At 38.7% G+C, this 25,926-nt stretch overlaps 3 protein-coding genes and 1 pseudogene across 3 annotated transcripts; 3 read left to right on the top strand and 1 right to left on the bottom strand.

Annotated features, from left to right (window-relative positions):
• Positions 1-2,914: 2,914 nt before the first annotated feature.
• On the bottom strand, positions 2,915-3,101 carry LOC128920805 (small nucleolar RNA U3; annotated as a pseudogene).
• Positions 3,102-8,857: 5,756 nt separating this feature from the next.
• On the top strand, positions 8,858-9,930 carry LOC128920305 (seminal metalloprotease 1-like). Its single transcript, XM_054227378.1, has 2 exons — positions 8,858-9,142; positions 9,229-9,930. Exons 1-2 carry the CDS (start codon positions 8,932-8,934, stop codon positions 9,774-9,776), a joined length of 759 nt encoding a protein of 252 aa, XP_054083353.1. The 5' UTR covers positions 8,858-8,931; the 3' UTR covers positions 9,777-9,930.
• Positions 9,931-18,768: 8,838 nt separating this feature from the next.
• LOC105219462 (seminal metalloprotease 1-like) lies at positions 18,769-19,759 on the top strand. The gene is made up of 2 exons (XM_011195612.3): positions 18,769-19,073; positions 19,149-19,759. Exons 1-2 carry the CDS (start codon positions 18,866-18,868, stop codon positions 19,694-19,696), a joined length of 756 nt encoding a protein of 251 aa, XP_011193914.2. The 5' UTR covers positions 18,769-18,865; the 3' UTR covers positions 19,697-19,759.
• Positions 19,760-22,152: 2,393 nt separating this feature from the next.
• On the top strand, positions 22,153-23,108 carry LOC105219461 (seminal metalloprotease 1). Its single transcript, XM_011195611.3, has 2 exons — positions 22,153-22,454; positions 22,514-23,108. Exons 1-2 carry the CDS (start codon positions 22,247-22,249, stop codon positions 23,056-23,058), a joined length of 753 nt encoding a protein of 250 aa, XP_011193913.1. The 5' UTR covers positions 22,153-22,246; the 3' UTR covers positions 23,059-23,108.
• The last annotated feature ends 2,818 nt before the right edge of the window (positions 23,109-25,926 follow it).

Below are 25,926 nucleotides of genomic sequence, written 5' to 3'. Positions count from 1 at the left end.
TCGAGCATTACCCATGTCGGCCAGCTTTTCAAGCTTTTCATACTCACGCATTTCGGCCTCTTTCTTTTTACGTCTGCAAATCCGTCTCGCTTCCCTCTTCAGTTTTCGATATCTATCCCACCCCGAACGTGTTGTGGTCGATCGCAACGTTGCGAGGTATGCAGTCTTTTTTCTCTCCACTGCGGAACGACAATTCTCATCGTACCAACTGGTTTTTTGGCGTTGCCGGAGACCAATTGTTTCGGCTGCAGCGGTATGCAATGAGTTTGAGATGCCGTTCCACAGCTCCCTTATATCGAGATGCTGAAGAGTGCTCTCAGAGAGCAGGAGTGCAAGTCGAGTAGAAAATCGTTCGGCTGTCGGTTGTGATTGCAGCTTTTCGACGTCGAACCTTACTTGTGTTTGTTGACGGGCGTTCTTTGCTGCTACTAGATAATGGTCCGAGTCAGTGTTTGGTCCTCGGAGTGTACGCACGTCTAAAACACTGGAGACATGTCTTCCGTCTATCACAACGTGATCGATTTGATTGCGCGTGTTTCGATCAGGGGACAGCCACGTTGCTTGATGTATTTTCTTATGCTGGAATCTGGTACTACAGACAACCATATTTCGGGCCCCAGCGAAGTGGATTAGCCTCAGGCCGTTTGGCGATGTTTCGTCATGGAGGCTGAATTTTCCGACTGTTGTGCCAAAGACACCTTCTTTACCCACCCTGGCGGTAAAATCGCCAAGCACGATTTTGACATCGTGGCGGGGGCAGCGCTCATAGGTGCATTCTAGGCGCTCATAGAAAGCATCTTTGGCCACATCGTCCTTCTCTTCCGTTGGGGCGTGGGCGCAAATCAGCGATATGTTGAAGAACCTCGCTTTGATGCGGATTGTGGCAAGACGTTCATCCACCGGGGTGAATGTCAGGACTCGGCGTCGTAGTCTCTCTCCCACCACAAATCCAACACCAAATTTGCGCTCCTTTATATGACCGCTGTAGTAGATGTCACAAGGACCCACCTTCTTCTGTCCTTGTCCCGTCCATCGCACTTCTTGGATGGCGGTGATGTCAGCCTTTAGTTGTATGAGGACATCAACCAGCTGGGCAGAGGCACCTTTCCAATTAAGGGTCCGGACATTCCAGGTGCATGCCCTTAAAGCATTATCCTTAAAACGTTTGCAGGGGTCGTCATCAAAAGAACGGTGTCTCATCCGAGGCTCTGTGTTTGTTTTCATTGGGAAGATTTTTTTATGTGGTGGGTCCCAAGCCCTACGCACAACCGCAGAAGCGGGCTTCGCCTTCTCACTTTAGCTCGCTTCCAAACGGATGTCTGTTAGCTACCCAGGGGATACTTGGTCTAAAACCGGAAGTCGTGAGCTGCTTGAGTCATATGTAAAAGAATCGTTCCTGGCCACTCCCAAGTGAATGGCAATCAGAAACTTGCCTCACTTGCGTGAACTTCTACATATGACCTCATCCCCCATAAACGATATAGATAAAGATAATAAACAACTATTTGAGCAAACATTATAAAGGGTGGTCCATTTCCTGGTTCCCTATTTTTGACCGCCCGAAAACGTGAAATTATCTGTCGAACGTTCTGTTTCTCTACAATATCATTGTGTATATGTATTTCAGCTCTCTCTTGGAAACTCATAAGGTTCTTCTCGACGTATTTATCTTTGAGGTGTATATATTTAAGATTATCTTTACGATTCTCTATTTTGAAGCTCTATAAGAAAGGTAAGGAAATAGTTGAAATTGATTTATCCACTCTGTGAAGTTAACAATTTTTATTATCAAGCGCTCTCAGTAGATTTCACATAGTTTCAAGATAAGGTTCTCCCATATTGTGTTAAGCGAATTACGAATCCCACGTATGAAACAATTGGGTGGCGCTGCTCTCAAAAGAACATAAAAAAGAGAAGAATTCTCATTCGCTGATTAAGTTGTCCGTGTAAGCTCATTAAGCGTATGAAATGAAAGAGAAGACAAAAACAACAACAAGTGATAGTAATTAAAAATCCTTACTTACTTACATGATGATGAGAAAATTGCTGTGCGATAACTTGTTCGATATATTGATGTTCCAATTATTCGATGGTCTGCCTCAGTGTTAAACGGTTCATAAACTTTTTTCCAACGACATCTTATTGAATCTGAGAACATTCCATCTTGAAGCCTGCGTACTTTAAAAAATCGTTGAGACCAGGTTCAAAAATTACGGTGGATGCCAAAGAAATTCGATCATCATTTTTTCTGATTTGTAAGACTGTTCCTTGTACTAATTTTTACCTCCACGGTACTTGATTGCTTCGTCGGCAAACACCAAACTGGTAGTGTTTGAAATAAAAACGAAATCGTTTATGCCTAAGACAGACATATGGATGTGTACTACAATAAAAGCTCAAGAAATCATATACCAGCATAGTGACACACATGTAGTATTGTACCATGTTTATATCCATTAGCTGAGTACCGGTTGTTCGCTATACTCAATTGAAGCATACTATGATAGGTGCTACATGTCTGTCTCATGATATCTATAATATTTACAATTGGATTATGATAGCTAAAATACGATATGAAATGTCTTCATCTATTAATGTCATCTATTTTATCTATATTTCTCGCGAATATCGCATCAGTAGTCGTACCTCCTTTTGTCGTAGGATCATTTCTTCCATTGATCATTTCCAATGAAAATTTCTCTCTGAGGAATGCCAGTAGTGGTTCAGCTTCTGGCAATGAGAAATTTACAAAAAAAGCTTGCGAACCTGCAGTTCACATATTGAGGCATATTGTTGCTTTTACACTAACAAAATATACAGCGAATTTGCAATTGCAAATATGCAAGACCATTTGCACCAGATTGCGAATTGCCCTACTGTACGTATAAAACCTTGAAATTGATTCATTAATATCACCACTCAGAAGTCGTTTTATCCGTTGTAACCGACCGATCATCGAATAAACATCATTTCTAATATGCCACAAGACAAAATTAGAAATGAAGTACATAAACCTCCTCATCGCGGGTGCTAATACGTTCGATTTGCAAAGAAAGTAAATGAAGGCTGACTACAGAAATGATCCTGTGAAGTATAGTCTTAACTTTTCAACGGCCAACGCAGAGTATTTCAACCAAGAGTCACACAAAATAGTTGAGAATTGAAACAGAAACAAAAGAAAAATAATGCGCAAGCATACAATCATACATGTGCGTACACATGCGAATATGTCACCAACCAAAAATTGAAACATTGTTCTACAAAAACAAGAATTGCTCAAATAGCATAAGCATGGAAAGTGCTTTAAGTTCTCTGCTTTACTCTCATTCACTCTCTCTCTCTCTCTCTCGCGTTAATTGTTCAACGCAATACTACTTTTAACGCGTTAAACAATTATCGCAACCTTTTCCGAAGTCGTATAAGAAGTATAACTTCAAAAATATATGCATCCAATTCTATTGGCCTCGCTTAAACCAAAGGCTCCGTACCCACTGTTACAGCATCTAGCACAAGGACTGATCACGTTTCTAGGGTACGGGACGAGGATACAAGGGTTGGAGTTTGATTATTGCTCTGCATCTATACCTACATATCCAGAAACATGGCAACATCTTATTACAGCCCCTTACATTAGTTCTAATAATTAAATCTATGAACACTTGGTCATAAAAGACATTAAAAATATTAGAGGCAATAACTTTTTATGGAAAATCTAATTCAACACCCACGCCAATCTTAACAGCTGTTTGATGATATTACACGAATTATCTCCAAAAAGGGTCAATGTCAAATTGTTAAAAATTCATTGGTTACTATGAAATATATGGAGAGAAAATCTAGCGATAGGACCACCACTGTAAAAAATGTTTTGAAATGCAGAAAGGTAAAACGTTACTTTTATCGTTTCCAAAACATATGATAAAGATCATGTATGTATGTGATTGGCGTTCAACCGTTTAGCCGGTTATAGCCGAATCGATGAGAGCGCGCCACTCCTCTCTTTGCTTCGCAGTTCGGCGCCAGTTGGAGATTCTAAGTGTAACCAGGTCGCTCTCCACCTGGTTCCTCCAGGGGAGTGGAGGCCTTCCCCTTCCCAGCTTCCTCCGGCGGGTACTACATCGAACACTTTCAGGGCTGGAGTGTTTTCGTCCATTCGGACAACATGACCTAGCCAGCGTAGCCGCTGTCTTTTTATTCGCTGAACTATGTCAATGTCGTCGTATAACTCGTACAGCTCATCGTTCCATCGTCTGCGGTATTCGCCGTTGCCAATGTTCTGAGGTCCATAAATCTTGCGCAAAATTTTCCTCTCGAAAACTCCTAGTGTCGTCTCATCTGATGTTGACATCGTCCAAGCTTCTGCACCGTAAAGCTGGACGGGAATGATAAGCGACTTGTAGAGCTTGATTTTGGTTCGTCGAGAGAGGACTTTACTGTTCAATTGCCTACTCAGTCCAAAGTAGCACCTGTTGGCAAGAGTTATTCTGCGCTGGATTTCGAGGCTGACATTGTTCGTGTTGTTGATGCTGGTTCCCAGGTATACGAAATTATCTACAACAAAGTTATGACTGTCAACAGTGACGTGGGAGCCAAGACGCGAGTGCGCCGACTGTTTGTTTGATGACAGGAGGTATTTCGTCTTGTCCTCATTCACCCCAGACCCATTTGTTTCGCCTCCTTAACCATGCGGGAAAAAGTAGAACAAACGGCGCGGTTGTTGCTTCCGATGATATCAATATCATCGGCGTACGCCAGCAGCTGTACACTCTTATAGAAGATTGTACCTTCTCTACTTAGCTCTGCTGCTCGTATTATTTTTTCCAACACGAAAAGTTGCACGATAGTGAGTCACCTTGTCTGAAACCTCGTTTGGTATCGAACGGCTCGGAGAGGTCCTTCCCAATCATGACGGAGCTTTTGTTGTTGCTCAACGTCAACTTACACAGCCGTATTAGTTTTGAGGGGGATGGGATCATGTGTAGAAGTTCACGCAAGTGAGGAAAGTTTTTGATTGTCACTCACTTGGGAGTGGCCAGAAACGATTCTTCTCCACATGGTTCAAGCAGCTCACGACTTCCGGTTTTAGACCAAGTATCCTCTGGGTAGCCAACAGACATCCGTTTGAAGGCGAGCTAAAGTGAGAAGGCGAAGCCCGCTTATGCGGTTGTGCGTAGGGTTTGGGACCCACCACATAAAAACACCCCCCAATGAAAAATCTACGAAAGCCTCGGATGAGACACCCCCCTTTTGATGACGACCCCTGCAAACGTTTTAAGGATAATGATATAAGGGCATGCACCTGGAATGTCCGGACCCTTAATTGGGAAGGTGCCTCTGCCCAGCTGGTTGATGTCCTCATACGACTTAAGGCTGACATCACCGCCATCCAAGAAGTGCGATGGACGGGACAAGGACGGAAGAAGGTAGGTTCTTGTGACATCTACTACAGCGGCCATATAAAGGAGCGCAAATTTGGTGTTGGATTTGTGGTGGGAGAGAGACTCCGTCGCAGAGTCCTGGCATTCACCCCGGTGGATGAACGTCTAGCCACAATCCGCATCAAAGCGAGGTTCTTCAACATATCGCTGATTTGCGCCCACGCCCCAACGGAAGAGAAGGACGATGTGACCAAAGATGCTTTCTATGAGCGCCTAGAACGCACCTATGAGCGCTGCCCCCGCCACGATGTAAAAGTCGTGCTTGGTGATTTTAACGCCAGGGTGGGTAAAGAAGGTGTCTTTGGCACAACAGTCGGAAAGTTCAGCCTCCATGACGAAACATCGCCAAACGGCCTGAGGCTGATCGACTTCGCTGGGGCCCGAAATATGGTCGTCTGTAGTACCAGATTCCAGCATAAGAAAATACATCAAGCTACTTGGCTGTCTCCTGATCGAAACACGCGGAACCAAATCGATCACGTTGTGATAGACGGAAGACATGTCTCCTGTGTTTTAGACGTGCGTACGCTCCGAGGACCAAATATAGACTCGGACCATTATCTGGTCGCAGCGAAGATACGCACCCGCCTCTGTGCAGCAAAGAATGCCCGTCAACAAACACAAGGAAGGTTCGACGTCGAAAAGCTGCAATCGCAACAGACAGCCACGAAATACTCTACTCGACTTGCACTCCTGCTCTCTGAGAGCACTCATCAGCATCTCGGTATAAGGGAACTGTGGAACGGCATCTCAAACTCACTGCGTACCACTGCAGCCGAAACAATTGGTTTTCGGCAACGACAAAAAACAAGGTGGTACGATGAGGAGTGCCGTCTCGCAGCGGAGAGAAAACAGACTGCCTACCTCGCAACATTGCAAACGACCACAACACGTGCGGGATGGGATAGATACCGAGAGCTGAAGAGGGAAGCGAGACGCATTTGCAGACAAAAAAAGAAAGAGGCCGAAATGCGTGAGTACGAAGAGCTTGAGAAGCTGGCAGACAGAGGGAATGCTCGAAAATTTTATGAAAAAATGAAGCGACTTAACGAAGGTTTCAAGACCGGAGCATCCTCATGTAGAGACCAAGGTGGTAATCTGGTAACCGATGTCCAGGGCATACTGGGATTATGGAGGGAACACTTCTCCGACCTGCTGAATGGCAGTGAGAGTACAACAGCAGGAGATGGCGAACCCGATCCCCCAATCGATGGCGATGGAACAGATGTTCCATTACCCGACCAGGAAGAAATTCGAATAGCAATTACCCGCTTGAAGAACAACAAAGCAGCGGGGGCCGATAGATTACCGGCAGAACTATTCAAATACGGCGGCGAAGAACTGATAAGGTGCATGCATCAGCTTCTTTGCAGAATATGGTCGGAAGAAAGCATGCCTGACGATTGGAATCTCAGTGTGCTCTGCCCAATCCATAAAAAGGGAGATCCCACAATCTGCGCCAATTACCGTGGGATCAGCCTCCTAAATAACGCATACAAGGTTCTATCGAGCGTATTGTGTGAAAGACTAAAGCCCACCGTCAACAAACTGATTTGACCTTATCAGTGTGGCTTTAGACCTGGAAAATCGACAATTGACCAGATATTCACCATGCGCCAAATCTTGGAAAAGACCCGAGAAAAGAGGATCGACACACACCACCTTTTTGTCGATTTTAAAGCTGCTTTCGACAGCACGAAAAGGAGTTGCCTTTACGCCGCGATGTCTGAATTTGGTATCCCCGCAAAACTAATACGGCTGTGTAAATTGACGCTGAGCAACACCAAAAGCTCCGTCATGATTGGGAAGGACCTCTCCGAGCCGTTCGATACCAAACGAGGTTTCAGACAAGGTGACTCACTATCGTGCGACTTCTTTAACCTGATGCTGGAAAAAATTATAAGAGCTGCAGAGCTAAACCGAGAAGGTACAATCTTCTACAAGAGTGTACAGCTCCTGGCGTACGCCGATGATATTGATATCATCGGAAGCAACAACCGCGCCGTTTGTTCTGCTTTTTCCCGCATGGATAAGGAGGTGAAGCGAATGGGTCTGGAGGTGAATGAGGACAAGACGAAATATCTCCTGTCATCAAGCAAACAGTCGGCGTACTCGCGTCTTGGCTCCCACGTCACTGTTGACAGTCATAACTTTGTTGTAGATAATTTCGTATACCTGGGAACCAGCATCAACAACACGAACAATGTCAGCCTCGAAATCCAGCGCAGAATAACTCTTGCCAACAGGTGCTACTTTGGACTGAGTAGGCAATTGAACAGTAAAGTCCTCTCTCGACGAACCAAAATCAAGCTCTACAAGTCGCTTATCATTCCCGTCCAGCTTTACGGTGCAGAAGCTTGGACGATGTCAACATCAGATGAGACGACACTAGGAGTTTTCGAGAGGAAAATTTTGCGCAAGATTTATGGTCCTCAGAACATTGGCAACGGCGAATACCGCAGACGATGGAAAGATGAGCTGTACGAGTTATACGACGACATTGACATAGTTCAGCGAATAAAAAGACAGCGGCAACGCTGGCTAGGTCATGTTGTCCGAATGGACGAAAACACTACAGCACTGAAAGTGTTCGATGCAGTACCCGCCGGAGGAAGCCGAGGAAGGGGAAGGCCTCCACTCCGTTGGAGGGACCAGGTGGAGAGCGACCTGGTTAAACTTGGGATCTCCAACTGGCGCCGAACTGCGAAGGAGAGAGAGGTGGCGCACTATCGTCGATTCGGCTATAACCGGCTAAACGGTTGCACCGCCAATCACATACATACATATATGGCCGCTGTAATAGATGTCAGAAGGACCCACCTTCTTCCGTCCTTGTCCCGTCCATCGCACTTCTTGGATGGCGGTGATGTCAGCCTTTAGTCGTATGAGGACATCAACCAGCTGGGCAGAGGCACCTTCCTAATTAAAGGTCCGGACATTCCAGGTGCATGCCCTTATATCATTATCCTTAAAACGTTTGCAGGGGGCGTCTCATCCGAGGCTTTATTTTTCGATTTTTCATTGGTACTCCATTTTTATGTGGTGGGTCCCAAGCCCTACGTACAGCCGCAGAAGCGGGTTCGCCTTCTCGCTTTAGCTCGCCTTCAAACGGATGATGTTAGAGGATACTTGGTCTAAAACCGGAAGTCGTGAGCTGCTTGAATCATGTGGAGAAGAATCGTTTCTGGACACTCCCAAGTGAATGACAATCAAAAACTTTCCTTACTTACGTGAACTTCTACACATGGTCCCATCCTCCATATGATAAAGATCATAAAGTTATCAAAATGCATTTCATAATTATCAGCAATTTATACCAAAAGTTATATTTGAACAAAACTTGAGTTAGTTACTTTTAAAACAAAAGCAAAAATTACGTTTAAAAATTGGTATAAAAGGCAAACTAAACTAAACTCACTTCAGTACTTTATAACAACAACTAGTGAACATTAGTATTAGAGTTCGAAAATTCGAAATATTCATCACGGGAAAGATGTTATTTCTGGGTTTCTTGCTGCTTTCTGTGGTTGGTGGAAGTCGGGCTCTACCAGTAGATGAACGGCAGGAAGACGATCCTGAACTAACTGCTGGCTTCTTTGAAGGAGATATTGTGTTGGACGCGTCCCCGCGTAATGGCGTAAAGAATTCAGATAAACGTTGGCCTAAGGGTATTGTCTATTATAAATTTATGGATGGATTTTTTGGTAAATAAATATATGCCAATATATATATTTGGCGATATATTTAATTTCTTCACTTAATAAATTAAATATTTTACCATTTTATGCAGACAAAGAACAAATACATTTTATAAAAGATGCCATGAAAGCTATAGAAAATGCTTCTTGTGTTCGCTTCAAAGAGGCCGGCGATAATCAACCATATTTCGTCAACATAACAGGTACTCAGATTGGATGTTTCTCTAAAGTTGGATTTACTGCTCGTGTTCAAAAATTCAATCTAAAACCGTATCCCATAAAAGAGGGCTGCTTTCGTTTCGGCAGTATAATGCACGAATTGATGCACACACTCGGTTTCCATCATATGCAGAACACTTATAACCGCGACGAATATGTTCAGATTAACAAGAAAAATATTGAACGAAGCGAACGGCATAATTTTCAAATATATGATAAGGATTTAATTGAGGATTTTGAAGCAGAATACGATTATGGTAGTATTTTACATTATCCGAGACGTGCTTTCTCGAAGAACGGCGAAAAGACTATAGAGCCTCTGAAGAAAGTGAAGAAGGGTCTAATGGGTCAGCGCAAAGCTTTAAGTGAAATTGATATTTACAAATTGAATAAAATGTATAAATGTAAGAAAAAGCATTAATTAACTGTGTTGTTGTTGGTGTAAGTGGTTCCATTTAATATATGCGCATATATATATAAGATAGAAACCAATGTTTATTATATATATTATTATATGTACTATATATCTCCCTTAATTTGACGCCTTTTTTTCGATGTTTATAATATGTTAATTTACAATTACTATAAATATTTACAATAAAGTTTAATCATGAATATATTTGAAACCATTTAATGACATTCTTGTGAGAGGACAGCTATCGCCGTGGTACCATAATGCATGAATTGATGTACTCACTCAGAGTTTGCCACATGCAGTGCATTTTCGATCGTCGTCGGTATAGATTGATAGTATATCCTCCTCTCTTACTTAACCTCTTATCCATTAATGTTTAGTGGATATCCTGACCTAAAAGCCACTATTGAAGTCCTATTGTCCAGTGGGAGGTTAGAGATACCGCAATGCCCGTAATTTTTTCGGTTCCAACCATATAGTTCCTTTATTCTAATAGCAGAACGTGATCCTCCCTTCCGATGAAGACGTATGTGGGTAGTTGGGGAAGGAGTACTTCAACGGTATATATCATTGTGACTCCTTCAAAAAATCGATTTTTATACTCTCGCAACAAACGTTTTTAGTAGAGTTTATAGTGTTATTCACATAACGGTTGTTTGTAAGTCATATAACTAAACGAGTTAAATATAGGGTTATACTATATATCAAAATGATCAGGGTGACGAGACGAGTCAAAATCCAAATGTCTGTCTGTCCGTTCGTCAGTGCAACGGATAACTTGAGTAAAAATTGAGATATCTTGACGAAACTTGGTACAAGTGTCCCTGGGGACCGTGAGAGGGTTGCTTACGAAAATGGGCAAAATCGGACCACTGCCACGCCCACAAAATGGCGAAAACCGAAAACATATGAAGTGTCATAACTAAGCCATAAATAAAGTTATAAAAGTAAAACTTGGTACAAAGGATCGCCCTAGTTAGGGTCATATTTGGATGTAATTTTTTTGGGGATGTGGGCGTGGTCCCGCCTCCAAATATATTTCGCAAACCGATTAAGCGATATAAACCAAACTTTTTGCAGTCGGTTCTCTTACACCACCACACAACATGAAAATAGTTGAAATCGGTTAATAACCACGCCCACCTCCCATACAAAGGTTAGGTTGAAAATTACTAAAAGTGCGTTAACTTACTAACGAAACATTAAATTTTACAGGCCGACATGCGTGGGTGTGGCATTGCCCACTTATGGGTCAAAAACCATATCTCAGGAACTACTCGATCGATTCGAACAAAATTTGGTAGATAATATTTTCTTAACGCCCTGATAAAACGTGATGAAATCGGTTCACAAGTACATAAGGAACCAATGAAGCTAGCGGAATAAAACTTTACCCAAATACTATATATGATCCGTGGCATCACCTGCGAAAAAAATGAAATCAGACTATAACTTTTCAATGCCCCGGATATCGAAAATGAAGAACTCAGTGCCTTTGGGTAATTTTTCACCGAAAATATCGATAAATCCCTCAGATATCTTACTTAAATTGAGAGGAAATATTTTTATTCTAATAGTGTGTCTTTGTACCCGATATGGTTAAAATCGGGTCATAACTTCCTCTAGCTCTCATATACCTAATTATAGGATTTTCAAAAATTAAGCCCAGCTTATAAATCGGTTAATATATGAAATACCTTAGCAAAATTAAGTGAGCATATAATCTTAGACATAATGTATGTTGGTGATGAAAATGAGTTAAATCGGTTCATAACTTCAGGCTATATACTATATATGATGATTTTCGTTTTTCTATTGTTGTCTTAATAAATCTATATCAATAAATTGCGAGAGTATAAAATGTTCGGTTACACCCGAATTTGGCCTTTCCGTACTTGTTTTATTTTTTGCTTATTCAATAGTTCATACTTTCAACCGCTAGTAGAAATACGCCGCTGTAGTCGAAACTTCAACGCATTTTTCTCGAAACGACATTTTTCGATCGTTTTCAAAAACTTAGTATTATTGAATATATTTACTATACAATGACCTACGATCTTTTTGGTTGGTTTTATGGGTCAAAAACCATATCTCAAGAACTACTTGACCGATTTCAATGAAATTCGTATATAATACTTTCTTGACGCCCTGATGACACGGGTGGAATATGGGCGATATCGGTTCACAACTACTCCTACTTCCCATATAACTCAATTTTGAATTCCATCTCATTCCTCCACTTTATAATGTATACATAAGGAACCAATGAAGATAGCGAAATAGAACTTTACACAAATACTGTATCAAAATCGGACCATAACTTTTCAAGGGCCCTGATATCGAACATGAAGAACTCAGTGCCTAAGGGTAATTTTTCACCGAATATATAGGTAAATCTCTCAGATATTTTAATGTAATTCATTCCCTCTTATAACTGTTTGTCTCTGTACAAAAATGGTTAAAATCGGGTCATAACTTCCTCCAGATCCCATATACCTAATTATAAGTAATATAAAATTAAGTGAGCGTATAGTCTTCGATGTTTTGTATCTTGGTGGTGAAAACGAGTGAAATCGGTTTTGGAATTACCTCAGTCCCCTTATACAATTTATGATGATTTTCATTATTCTATTGAACTTTATGCAGAATATATGGATCGAATTGTGTTTTCCTTATAAAATTACATCAATAAATTGCGAGAGTATAATATGTTCGGTTGCATCCGAACTTAGCCTTTCCTGACTTGTTTTACCTAAAATTTTTTTTCAGGATTACGCCATTTTGTCAATTTTTGATATTTTTCCAAAATCGTAAGTCATTGTATAGGAAATTTATTTAACTTGTATAACCTTTTTAATTTTTTATTTAAACAATATTTGATGTTGCTTTATTCTGTGGCAACAAAATAAATTTATTTTCAGGGGCTCCGACCCGCGATCCTACTAATTCAAAATTTTGGCCTTGGGACTTGTTAATCGTTAATGCGAAAGATGTTTTTACCGGAAATTGAAGTCGTTTAAATTGGATTGGCAGATCAGTCGGGATCATCGGTATCCTCGGTATATGAGCCAGTTGACCAACTGCTGGGCCAGTAATTATAGTTGTTACAATTAAATTGTCCTTTAACTCTTTAATAAGCAGCCTCGTCCCGTTACACATGTTCGGAGGGCTTAAATTTCTTAAAAGCACTATTGGGATTCCGATTTTTAGCGACAACTCATGTGGTGGCAGTCCAGAAGGATTCAAAGAATTTAAAAATTCCTGTGGATAAGAAGGGACTGCGTTTTCGATAGTAGTCACATTGCCGATTGATTTGTATGTTTTTATTTGACCGGGGACTTTTTGAACTATTAGATTGTTTATTTCATTAACAGTATCATTCTTAGGAGATACTATAGCCCTAGAACATAGCCAATGAAAGTCCTTTTTGTGCAAATTCTCGATATCAGTGTATATATCATCTATTAACTGTTCCAAATTATGGAGTATTTGACCTAGAGACTCATCAAGAGGAATGTCACAATGACCGCTTAAATTTGGAGTGGGAAAAATTTGTTCTCCAAGTTTTAGCAGTTGTTGTGGGAAATCGCTATCAGTGATTCCATGAACATGAGCTCTCATATTCGTTCGTAATATCAATGTTTCAATTGAAGCCCATAAGGGTGACGATTTCAAGCATGCCTTCATGATATCTGGTCGCGTACCTCTGTTAATAACGGGGAGAGTTTGTCGGAAATCTCCCGCAAAAACAAAAGTAATCCCGCCTATGGCTGCAGAGGAGTTCCTTATATCTCTATCTTAGCATCTCTTTGATCTGGGACTAATTTTGGCAGGTTTTCATTAACAAAAGCGGTCAAATTATTTATAGCGATTAGTCATTGTCTCTGCTCCATTATTTTCTGAAGTTTAGATTTTGCTGTCTGATTCTGTGTCTAATATCTTCACATAAATCGTCTTTGAAAATGTCCCATAATTTTAATGGTTCCGATGGCTGACAAAATAAAAGTATGACTACAAACAATTCTCTCAGTTGTTATGAACATTGAAAAAGCAAAGCTTCTCTGAGAGTATTTTCCCAATGGTCATCGTTTTCTAGCAAACCTCTAGCACGGCAAGCAGCTTGATATGTTTCTTTGAGAACTCCGTCAACGGTTTTCAAGTACTGGAATGAGGTTGGGCCCCGTACGTGATGTAGCAACATCCTAAGATAGAAACACTCCGATTGAGAAGGATAGACACTGTAGACTCTAACTAAAGCTGCATCTTTTTTTATTCCTGGATGGCCAACTACGTTCTCACCACGCTTCCTTCTTGTGAACTTATTATTGGCCCACGTATAGTATTGCGGGACTTCGTGGTTTAGAAGTGTTTTTGCGAATTCATCTTCATTACATAGCTCAAAAAAGCCAGCAAAGTTGTTTTACGTGGATTTTGGGCCACTTGTTCAGCCGTTTCTGCGGTAAAATACACCCTTTGGCCATTTTCTTAGTGAACAGCTAACTGCAAGACTGTAGGATGTCGCTCGTGGATCGTAAATTCCAATATTCGCCAGGCAGCATCAGAAGTTCTTATGTAGCAGCCATTCACGTAGTTTTCCAATTCATCATTTGGGTTACTGACACCAATTATAGCTTGATCCGATCCTTTATTTATGTATTTACAAATGTATTTGATGGCTTGAACTGAATGACAGTACTCAACATTTATGTGAACATTGAACGTCCTGCACAAAAGAGGAGAATAAAGGACAATCCAGCTATTATCTATAGCGAAATTACTGCTTCTGATATTGAGCAAAGCGCTCCTCCACATGCGGCATCACGATGACAATATACTGGATATTCGGCCTTTTTTTTCGTCAACCAAGAGAACAGCTACCTCGTTTACAGCTGGAGAATTGTATCTACCCTGGTGAGCAGTCTGCGGTGGGTAGGGATGCAAACATCGTGAAATGAAACATCAAGGGTTCGATGTATCGATGTTTCTTCGAAGCCCATTGAAATCAAAAACATCGGCCATTAAAACATCGATACATCGAAACATCGATGTATTTTTGAACTTTTTAAACTTATTTTAAATTTAGTGTGAAAAGCTAAGGGATACAGAAGCAGAAGCATAAATAAATGAAATGTTGTACGTCTTAAGTTGATACATTTTATTTCACTTAGCATTATATGTCTGTTAAAGTTTTTTCTCAATAAATAACAGAATTTCAAAACAACGACATGGAAAGGTTTAGAAAACGGTCGTTTACTCGGCACTGAAGTGGCCACAATGTGTAAATATTAATAAGCCTATTTGTACAACTCCGGAAACACAGTATTCATGTCAACCCAAACTCTATTGGCTACTGATTGGTAGGGGTAACAGCCGAGATACACTATTCCTGAGCGAATGAAGTCAGTTTGGTTAGAATAGCTAGAAATAAGCCTCAAAAACATCCTGATATCTGGTTCGTATTTAATTTAGACCAAATATCGGTAAGTTCGGCGTTTTCGGTTATTATATTAATTGTCCTCTGATATTTAACGAAACCCCAACTATTTTCAATAAAGTTTTAGTCAAGGCTGTGCGGAGGTCAACTTGATTTGCTTCATTTAAAACTTTTGTAGGTAAAGATCTATCATGAAATGGAGCATTGTCCTGTTGTAAAATGTAATCAATAGTTGGAAAAGGGCGACTAACCACTACAATGGCATGGTCATGTGAATTCAGATATGTCCGGATGGTTTAGAGTCCCTAAATTAGTACCAAACTTAAAAACTTAGGTAATGAAAACTTCCCCAAAAAATCATCATGTCACCTCCGACTCTGTTTAGCGTCTAAACTGCATATTTCTTATTTTCACGTGGTAACTGCATAAAGCGTTTACTAAACAAGTTCTGGAACCAAAATTTAGCATTATCTGCCCACGATAGGCTCCAGGATCTAATTTAAGGCAAATGTCTGGGATGTCGTTTTTTTATTTTCGGAAATATTGACCCATTTTTGCCAAGCGTCAGGTATTTATGTTAACTTTTTATAATGTCCTGATTCGATGCTGCTGCAATATTAACAGTACTAATTGTGGCATTTTGCATGACAGTTCCTACTAATCTTTTACATTATCTTTGAGTTATCACAGGTTCCCATCCAGTTATCTTTGAATTGTCCTTGTCCTTCAAGAACCACCACAGCCAATAAAAAATTGTTTGATAAATAATCATTCGCTATCTAGACATTTCTTAACCAACAGCCGTAAGTACAATAGCCTTTTTCAAATAAATTCGTTTGGCGCCAAAGAAATAAGAGAAGGTAATTTTATGCCAATTTTTTAAATAGAGGGCCAGGTATATCATCTTATTGGTAGCCTTTTACCACCATCAGGCCAAAATCCACAATGCTTACAGATATATTTTACTGAAATGCACAACTTATATATATGAAGCTTTAAACAAAATATTGAACGCAACTCTTCGAATAATTTAAAGCTAATTATTCATTCCGACCGACCACCGCTAGGGATGCGAACGATGTATCGATGTTTTTGAAACATCGATGTTTTCGTCAAAAAGCTGCGATGTTAGCTATCGATGTCTCGAATCTAAAACATCGATGCATCGATGTCACTTTCAACGATGTTTTATGTCGATGTTTTATGTCGATGTTTTATATAAAAATTTGACTTCACACCTTCACACTTTTTCGGGTATTAACTCGAAACCCTCTATTTTGATACGCTTTATTACATTGGAATTCGATTTTTGTAAAATACGGAAAATTCGTTAAGAGAATGTGCGCTTGGACAATACTGCGTTTACTTTTATGATTTATTTATACAATTTAATTCTGGCGTAGGCTACTGCGTTAGATCAGAGATTCAAATTACTGCATTTTAAAGATGCTATGGCTAAAAGAAATACTTTCTTTTTTGCTTCATAGAAAATTCAAAGAATCGCGCTAATACAACGGAATCTTCGGATGAGTGTGAAACAGAATACTCGTTTGATATTTGGAACCAGAATAAACATTTGGTCCACCAAAAGGTGAAATGTAAGCTGTCAAATTTATCTACAATTACAGGTACGGAAGGTTGGTTGGAAAGTGTATCTCGGCTGTTACCCCTACCAATCAGTAGCCAATAGAGTTTGGGTTGACATGAATACTGTGTTTCCGGAGTTGTACAAATAGGCTTATTAATATTTACACATTGTGGCCACTTCAGTGCCGAGTAAACGACCGTTTTCAGAACCCAGGGCAACTATCACGCAGAAGTAAAATCGAAAAGAAATGACAGTGAAAAAACTTTCCATGTCGTTGTTTTGAAATTATGTTATTTATTGAGAAAAAACTTTAACGGACATTTAATGCTAAGTGAAATAAACTGGATGAACTTAAGACGTACTACATTTCATTTATTTATGCTTCTGCTTATGTATCCCTTAGTTTTGACAATAAATTTAAAATAAGTTAAAAAAGTTAAAAAAGACATCGATGTTTCGATGTATCGATGTTTTAATGACCGATGTTTTTGATTTCAATGGGCTTTGAAGAAACATCGATACATCGAACCATCGATGTTTCATTTCACGATGTTTGCATCCCTAATTTCACCCCACCAAGTTACAATATATCGAAGACTATACGCTCCCTTAATTTTGCTAAGGTATATCGCATATTAACCGATTTATAAAGCCCACCGCATTTTTGAGAAACCTATAATTAGGTGACCCGATGTTAACCATTTTTGGTACAGAGACACACAATTAGAACAAAAATATTCCCTGTGATTTAAATTAAGATATCTGAGAGATTTGTCGACATTTTTGGTGAAAAATTACCTAAAGGCAATGAGTTCTTCATATTCGATATCGGTCGAGTCGTTCCTGCGAATTGGTTTTTGACCCATAAGTGGGCGACGCCACGCCCATTTTCCATTTTGTGAAAAAATCTGAGTGCAGCTTCCTTCTGCCATTTCTATGGTAAAATTAAGTGTTTCTGACGTTTTTCGTTAATGAGTTAAGTAACTTTTAGTAATTTTCAACATAACCTATGTATGGGAGGTGGGCGTGGTTATTATCCGATTTCTTTTATTTCTGGGCTGTATAAGAAAGTGGTTGCAGAAAATTTGGTTTAAATAGCTTTGCGAAATATATACAAAAGCCTTATTTGGGAGTGGGGCCACGCCCACTTAAAAAAATTACATCCAAATGTGCCCTCGCTAATGCGATCCTTTTTACCACATTTTACTTTCATAACTTTATTTATTGGCGTGGCAATGGTCCGATTACGCCCATTTCAATACCAACCTCCTCAGTGTGCCAAGGAATTTGTGTTCCAAGTTGCATTAAGATATCTCAATTTTTACTCAAGTTATCGCTTGCACGGACAGACAGACGGACGGACGGACATCCGGATTTCAACTCCACTCGACATTCTGAACATGTATTTATATATAACCCCATATCTAACTCTGTTACTGGTGACACAACCGTTATGTGAACAAAACTATAATAATCTCTTTAGCAATTTTGTTGCGAGTGTATAAAAAACTACCAACAAAATAACAAAAATTTAAAATTTTGCTCACCAGTGTAATTAAATTTAAGAACACCTGGTCATAAAAGCCATTGAAAAAATTTTAGAGGCAATAACTTTTTATGGAAAATCTAATTCAACATCCACGCCAATCATAACAGCTGTTTGATGATATTACACGAATCAACTCCAAAAAGGTCTATGTCAAATTGTTAAAAATTCATTGGTCAGCATAGCGATAGGACCACCACTGTAAAAAAATGTTTTGAAATGCAGAAAGTGTTCCATCCAATACCTAGGTAAGACTTTATTTTTATCGTTTCCAAAACATATGATAAAGATCATAAAGTTAGCAAAATGCATTTCATAATTATTAGCAATTTATACCAAAAGTTATATTTGAACGAAAATTGAGTTAGTTACTTTTAAAACAAAAGCAAAAATTACGTTCAATTGGTATAAAAGGCAAACTAAAAGTGGTCATTCACTTCAGTACTTTATAACAACAAATAGTGAACATTAGTATTAGAGTACGGAAAATATTAGTTCGAAAATTCGAAATATTCATCACGGGAAAGATGATATTTGTGGGTTTCTTGCTGCTTTCTGTGATTGGTGGAAGTCGGGCTCTACCAGTAGATGAACGGCAGGAAGACGATCCTGAACTAACTGCTGGCTACTTTGAAGGTGATATTGTGTTGGACGCGTCCCCACGTAATGGCGTAAGGACTGGATCCCGTTGGCCCGACGCTATTGTCTATTATAAATTTATGGATGGATTTTTTGGTAAATAAATATATGTCAATTTTCTTTATTTCATTTCTTAAGTCAATTCTTTAAATATTTATCCATTTTATGCAGACAAGAAACAGATAGATTTTATTAAACATGCCATGAAAACTATAGAAGAAGATACTTGCGTTCGCTTCAAAAAGGCCGGCGATAATCAACCATATTTCATCAACATAACAGGCACCCCGGATGGCTGTTTCTCCCATGTTGGATATGATAATAAAGTTCAAGCGTTCAATCTGAAACCGTATCCCGTAGAAGAGGGCTGCTTTCGTTTGGGTAGCATAATGCACGAATTGATGCACACACTCGGTTTCCATCATATGCAGAACACTTATAACCGTAACAAATATGTGCATATTAAAAAGAAAAATATTAAAAAAGGCCATCGACATAATTTTAAAAGATATGGAAGGAAACATATTGAAGATTTTGAAGCAAAATACGATTACGGTAGTATTATGCATTATAAAAAGCGTGCTTTCTCGAAGAACGGCGAAAAGACTATAGTGCCACGGAAGAAAGTGAAGAAGGGTGAAATGGGTCAGCGCGAAGCTTTAAGTAAAATTGATATTTACAAATTGAATAAAATGTATAAATGTAAGAAAAAGCATTAATTAACTGTGTTGTTGTTGGTGTAAGTGGTTCCATTTAATATATGCGCATATATATATATATAAGATAGAAACCAATGTTTATTATATATATTATTATATGTATATCTCTCTTAATTTTACCATTTTTTTCGATGTGTCTAATATGTTAATTTACAATTACTATAAATATTTACAATAAAGTTTAATCTATGAGCATGAATATATTTGAAACCATTTAATGACATTCTTGTGTGAGGACAGCTATCGCCCTGGTACCATAAAGCTTGAATTGACGTACACACTTAGAGTTTGCCACATGAAGATCACCTTCGATCGAAATTATTATGTTCGCATAGTGCTTAAAAATACTGGGCCATTATTCACCACGGGAATTCTAGGTAAATGCCAGAAGCACTATAGAGATATTAAGACAAATATCGGAAGATTTCTTGGTTCAGCGGAAGAACTGTAAATGATTAGAAGAAGTAAATACGTATGCTTATGTGTTGCTTTCGGAAATTATGTTTTTGCATGTTATTAATACGAATTCCAAGAATTAGTACCAAAGGGCTTTAGAAATGTTTTCAAGTTTATAAGAATGATTTCATTTTGTCAACGTAAGTTAATTTAATGATTTCGCATGTTTTCGTTATTTTGTGATGATTACGAAAAGACTATCCCAAGTATAAAAAAATCTTCAACCATATGTAACACTTTAAAACACTAAAATCGATTAAATCTTGTGACCTACCATTATGTCAATACATACATACATATATTATAATAATTATGAAGCAATTATTGAAGAACTTGGAAATCCTTATATCAAGTTCCATCTTTTGGATAGTGTAAAACTAAACCTTGTTCTTAGAGAACAGAAACTTCTATTTTACCCAAATGATCAGTTTTCAGAAGCAAATTAAACTCACTTACCCTACTAAGTTTGTTTCTTCTTCTTTTTGACTGGAGAATTTAAAATTAAGACCTAATGGTTTCTTCTCTTCGCCAGTTGAGGAAAATTTAAAACATCAAGTTCATCATTCTGCCGCAACAACACGCAACACTGACGTTTGAACCCAGACGTTAAATTCATTTTATTTCCTATCCAATTAAGAACTATTATGTTGGTTTCGATGCTTTCTTACTTCTTATTAGTTTCTTCTTTTTATACTTTCGCAACAAAAGTTGCTAAGAGAGTATTATAGTTTTGTTCACATAATGGTTGTTTGTAACACCCAAAACTAAACGAGTTAGATATAGGGTTATATATACCAAAGTGATCAAGGTGACGAGTAAAGTTCAAATCCGGATGTCTGTCTGTCCGTCCGTCCGTCTGTCCGTCCGTGCAAGCTGTAACTTAAGTAAAAATTGAGATATCTTAATGGAACTTGGAACACGTGTTCCTTGGCACCATAAGAAGGTTAGGTTCGAATATGGGCGGAATCGGACCACTGGCACGCCCACAAAATGGCGATAACCAAAAACACTTAAAGAGCTATAACTAAGCCATAAATAAAGTTATGAAAAAAAAAATTTTTAACATAGGATCGCATTAGGGAGAGGCACATTTGAATGTAATTTTTTTGGAAAAGTGGGCGTAACCCCGCCCCCAAATAGGTTTTTTGTATATAACTTGCAAACCAATAAAGCTATATAAACCAAACTTTCTGCAGTCGTTTCTTTTAGCTGTTCCCTTATACAGTCCAAAAATGAAAAAAATCGGATAATAACCACGCCCACCTCCCATACAAAGGTTATGTTGAATATTACTAAAAGTGCGTTAACTCACTAACGAGAAACGTCAGAAACACCAAAAATACATAAGAAATGGAAGAAGGAAGCTGCAATGAGACTTTTTTTACAAAATGGAAAATGGGCGTGGCATGGCCCACTTATGGGTCAAAAACAATATCTCAAGAACTACTCGACAGATTTCAATGAAATTCGGTATATAATATTTTCTCGACACCCTGATGACACTGGTGGAATATGGGCGAAATCGGTTCAAAACTACGTCTACTTCCCATATAACTCAATTTTGAATTCCATCTGATTCGTTCACTTTATAATGTATTCATAAGGAACCAAAACTTTACACAAATACAGTATTTGAGCTGTGACATCACTTGTGGAAAAATTGTCAAAATCGAACCATTACTTTTCAAGGCCCCTGATATCAAACATGAAGAACTCTGTGCCTAGAGATAATTTTCCACCGAAAATATAGATACATCTCTAAATAAATTGCGAGAGTATAAAAAGTTCGGTTGCACCCGAACTTAGCCTTTCCTTACTTGTTTGTTTTGCAATTATTAAATACTTAATTAAAATAACCATTTGGTTAGTTAGAGAAATATGTTTTAATACCTTCAAATGGCACATGTAATATGAAACCAAGTTAATTAGCACAGTTGTGTTCTGATTTCCTTAGCTAATCATGCGATAGAGTCCAATTTGTATAAAAAGCATTCTAAATGTGGACGTGCACATAAGTACTAGTTCATGTCTAGTGTACTTTATTAGTTGTATTGGAGTGCGGAAAATAATTATTCAAAAAAATCCTCAGCAGAAATGAGGACATTTCTGAGTTTGGCGCTGCTTTCGGTGATAGGAACAAGTCAGGCGTTACCAGTACCTGCACCGATAGAAGATCCTGAATTAACTCCTGGCTTCTTTGAAGGTGACATTGTCTTGAGATCGTCCCAACGTAATGGTTTGAGTAATTCTAGTCAATATTGGCCCAACGGTATTGTCTACTATAAATTTTCGGATGATTTTGGTAAATGAACTTATGTATATTTGTGTTTTTGGGTTCACTAATGAAAAGTTTTTATTTAGAGGACGATCGTAAGATTTTTATAAAAGGTGCAATGAAGACCGTGGAAGATGTTTCATGCGTACGTTTTGTAGAAGCGGGCGATGACCAGTCGTATTTTGTCAATATAACCGGCAATGGCGAGGGCTGTTATTCAACCGTAGGTTTTGAGGAAGGCATTTCATCATCAAATATAGAGGATTCTGAATTTAATACGGGCTGCTATCGCCCCGGTAAAATAATACATGAGTTGTTGCATCTACTTGGCTTTTATCATATGCAGAGCACTCACAATCGGGACAATTATGTACGCATAGTGACTGAAAATATTATACCAGAGTTCGAGCACAATTTTAACATATACGCTGAGAATTTAGTTGAAGATTTTGGTTTAGAATACGATTACGGTAGTATTATGCATTACTCGCCGCTTGCTTTCTCGGCGAACGGTAAACATACTATAGAGCCATTGCAAGAAGTACCGGAAGGTTTAATGGGCCAGCGTGATGCTTTAAGCAAGACCGATATAATGAAGCTGAATCGGATGTATAACTGCGGTATGGATTAAAAAGTGAAAATTGAAATGTTGGCTGGTGAATATATATAACGTTAAACATACATATGAATCTATATATCTAGTGTAACCCTTAATATATCACATTATTTATCCGGATATTACTAAACTTCAGTTTCACAATTTGTTACCTAAATTGAAAATATGAATATGATATTTAAATATTTATAATAAAGTATAAGATGAGCATTCCAAAATTTTTAAAAGTCTTCTACCATAATAATTTAACAAGTAGGTGTAAGTATAGCCAAAAATTATAATAATTAATTAAAATCAGTGTTTATATATTGATCTCAAATTTAAGAAAATACTCCGCTCTCCTTCTCTCTCTGTGTCTTTCAAAATATGTATGATGAATGTTGCAGTCGCGACTTGATGGGGCATGAATGCGGCTGTAGAACCAGCTATGTATACTTAGCATATCACAACACAAAGAATCTGCTCAATAGTCTGCCCTTTTCTAAACAAATATACATATTTTTAATTTTACTTAAAAAATCAGTCAATTTTATTTATAACGTAGGAAGTTGTATAACTTTAAGTGCAATAAACAAACGAAAAGTTATCGGGTTTAATTCAACACAAACAGCTACATACATTCGTATGAGAGTAATGTTGGTGAATGTACAGAAATATAGCAATTACAAATAGCTGCATGAATAGAGAATAGAAGGAGCCTTACAGGATCATAACGTAGACTTCAACGTAGAAACATAATGTCATCTAACACAAGAGAACAGGTAAGGGGTATACGCTACCACGTTCAACTAACAAATCATTTGGCCTGGACCTGATAAGCTCTACATGAAATGCGCGTCCCTCAATACCTAATAAAAATAATAATGAGTTATTTCGAAAATAGAAGGCTGATATTCGACACAGACGAAGGCACAAAGAGCTACTCTATTTCCAGTGGAGTACCGCAAGGATCGGTCTTAGGCCCCCTCTTATGGAACCTTATGTATGACGGGGTGCTGCGAAGACACCAACCAAAAACTGTGAAATTAATAGCATATGCCGATGACCTCGTAGTGGTAGCAGTGGCAAAGCATCTTGATGACCTACGAAGCAAATGCAATGAATGCATTAATGGTCTACGGCAATGGTTTTCTTCCAAGAGTTTGGAACTAGCAGAGCATAAAACTGAAGTCTTGCTCATAAGCACATGGAAAATTGAAGAAAGAATGACTCTCACTATAGGGGATTGTGAGATTACTTCACAACCACAGTTAAAGTATTTGGGGGTCATACTAGACCCCAGACTTAAATTCAAGGAGCACTTGGCGCATACGGCAAACAAAGCAAATAAAATATACAACGCTCTATCTAGAATGATGGCGAACAGAGGCTGCATCCGATCCAGTCGACGACTTTTAATTGCAAAGGCGATGATCTCCGTAATTTTGTATGCGGCTCCGATATGGACTCAGGCATTAGACATTAAAGCGTACTTTAGACCAATTAACGCAGTACATAGACTGTCGGCAATCCGAGTAATTAGTGCTTTCCGAACCATATCCAGTGATGCTGCTGCAGTTTTAGCCAGCATGCCGCCTATTGACATCCAGGGTGATGAACTAGCTCGGCTGTATAAACTATCAGCACCCCCCTCTGAGACTAAAAAGATAGAAGAGAGAAAAATTAGCATCACAAACTGGCAGCAACGGTGGGAAACCTCAGCCAAAGGACGGTGGACCCATAGACTAATACCGGACATCCATTCGTGGATACATAGGGAACATGGGGACCTGGACTTCCACCTGACCCAAATATTAAGTGGTCACGGGTGCTTCAGAAGCTACCTGTACAAATTCCGTTGCGACGTTAGTCCGTATTGTCCAATATGTGCAGAATCTGTAGAAGACTCTGAACATGTATTTTTTCATTGTCCACGCTTTTCTAACATAAGGGAAAAGGTGGAAACAACCTTAGGTGGTAGCTTAACGGTGGAAAATTTGACTGCACTTATGTGTCAGTTCTCCAAAAAATGGAAAGCTGTTTGCGAAGCGGCAGCTTTAATCATGACAGAACTGAGACATATTCAACAGATTAGGCGTCAGTCAGTCCGCGCTATAGAGGAGACTTAAAAGTCTTGTCACTCCCACGAAGTAATACCTTATCCGGTGGTCCGTAGGTTAGGTTTAGCGGATTAAAGTTCCGCACTCCGGCTTTCGATGCTTCCCCCTACTATAAAAAAAAAAAAACCTGATATATGTAGAAGAATCAACGCAGAATGACCGGTAGTACGTAGAAAACTTTTGTACCAGACTGGAGAGAGATCACGACAAGCAGCGGTTACGTCAGAAATTAATTTTAGTTCCTGACCTCTTGAACTTTAGTTATGACGGCAAACTAATACTTGACTAATCATACCAGACTAATCATATTTAATTGGCTACGTGGACATCACAGCAGTATTTAAAAGATAAACTTAAATATCAGATTGAAATAGTTGCTTCCATCAAAATATAAAAGTGTCATGTTTATGCATAATTTTCAAATAATCTGTTCCGATTTATCTCACATTCAATACATTTCAAAATTTATTTTTTCTAAATTTTCACTTTTTTCAAGTAGTTAGCACAATAATAAAAGTTCGAAAAAAACTGAATATGTCAAATCTAAATTGTGTATAAACTGTCATAAAATTGTCAATCAGTGTTAACCCTCTAAGGGTAATCTAATGTGGGTATTAGGGATGTTCTCATTCCGTTTAAAATTTTTAATAATAATTTTAATAATTAACGGTTGTTTGTAAGTCATAAAACTAAACGAGCTAGATATAGGGTTATATATATCAAAATGATCAGGGTGACGAGACGAGTCAAAACCTTGAGTAAAAATTGAGATATCTTGATGAAA

Source organism: Zeugodacus cucurbitae, chromosome 3 (genome assembly GCF_028554725.1).
Source record: "Zeugodacus cucurbitae isolate PBARC_wt_2022May chromosome 3, idZeuCucr1.2, whole genome shotgun sequence".
Classification (NCBI taxonomy): domain Eukaryota; kingdom Metazoa; phylum Arthropoda; class Insecta; order Diptera; family Tephritidae; genus Zeugodacus; species Zeugodacus cucurbitae.
This window is presented reverse-complemented; position numbering and strand designations above follow the sequence as displayed.

Bases quoted from the DNA above. Each gene is read 5' to 3' on its own strand.
- LOC128920305 (XM_054227378.1), top strand. From the start codon at position 8,932: ATGTTATTTCTGGGTTTCTTGCTGCTTTCTGTGGTTGGTGGAAGTCGG. The intron at 9,143-9,228 runs GTAAATAAATAT...CATTTTATGCAG, and splicing joins ATTTATGGATGGATTTTTTG to ACAAAGAACAAATACATTTT.
- LOC105219462 (XM_011195612.3), top strand. From the start codon at position 18,866: ATGATATTTGTGGGTTTCTTGCTGCTTTCTGTGATTGGTGGAAGTCGG. The intron at 19,074-19,148 runs GTAAATAAATAT...CATTTTATGCAG, and splicing joins ATTTATGGATGGATTTTTTG to ACAAGAAACAGATAGATTTT.
- LOC105219461 (XM_011195611.3), top strand. From the start codon at position 22,247: ATGAGGACATTTCTGAGTTTGGCGCTGCTTTCGGTGATAGGAACAAGT. The intron at 22,455-22,513 runs GTAAATGAACTT...GTTTTTATTTAG, and splicing joins TAAATTTTCGGATGATTTTG to AGGACGATCGTAAGATTTTT.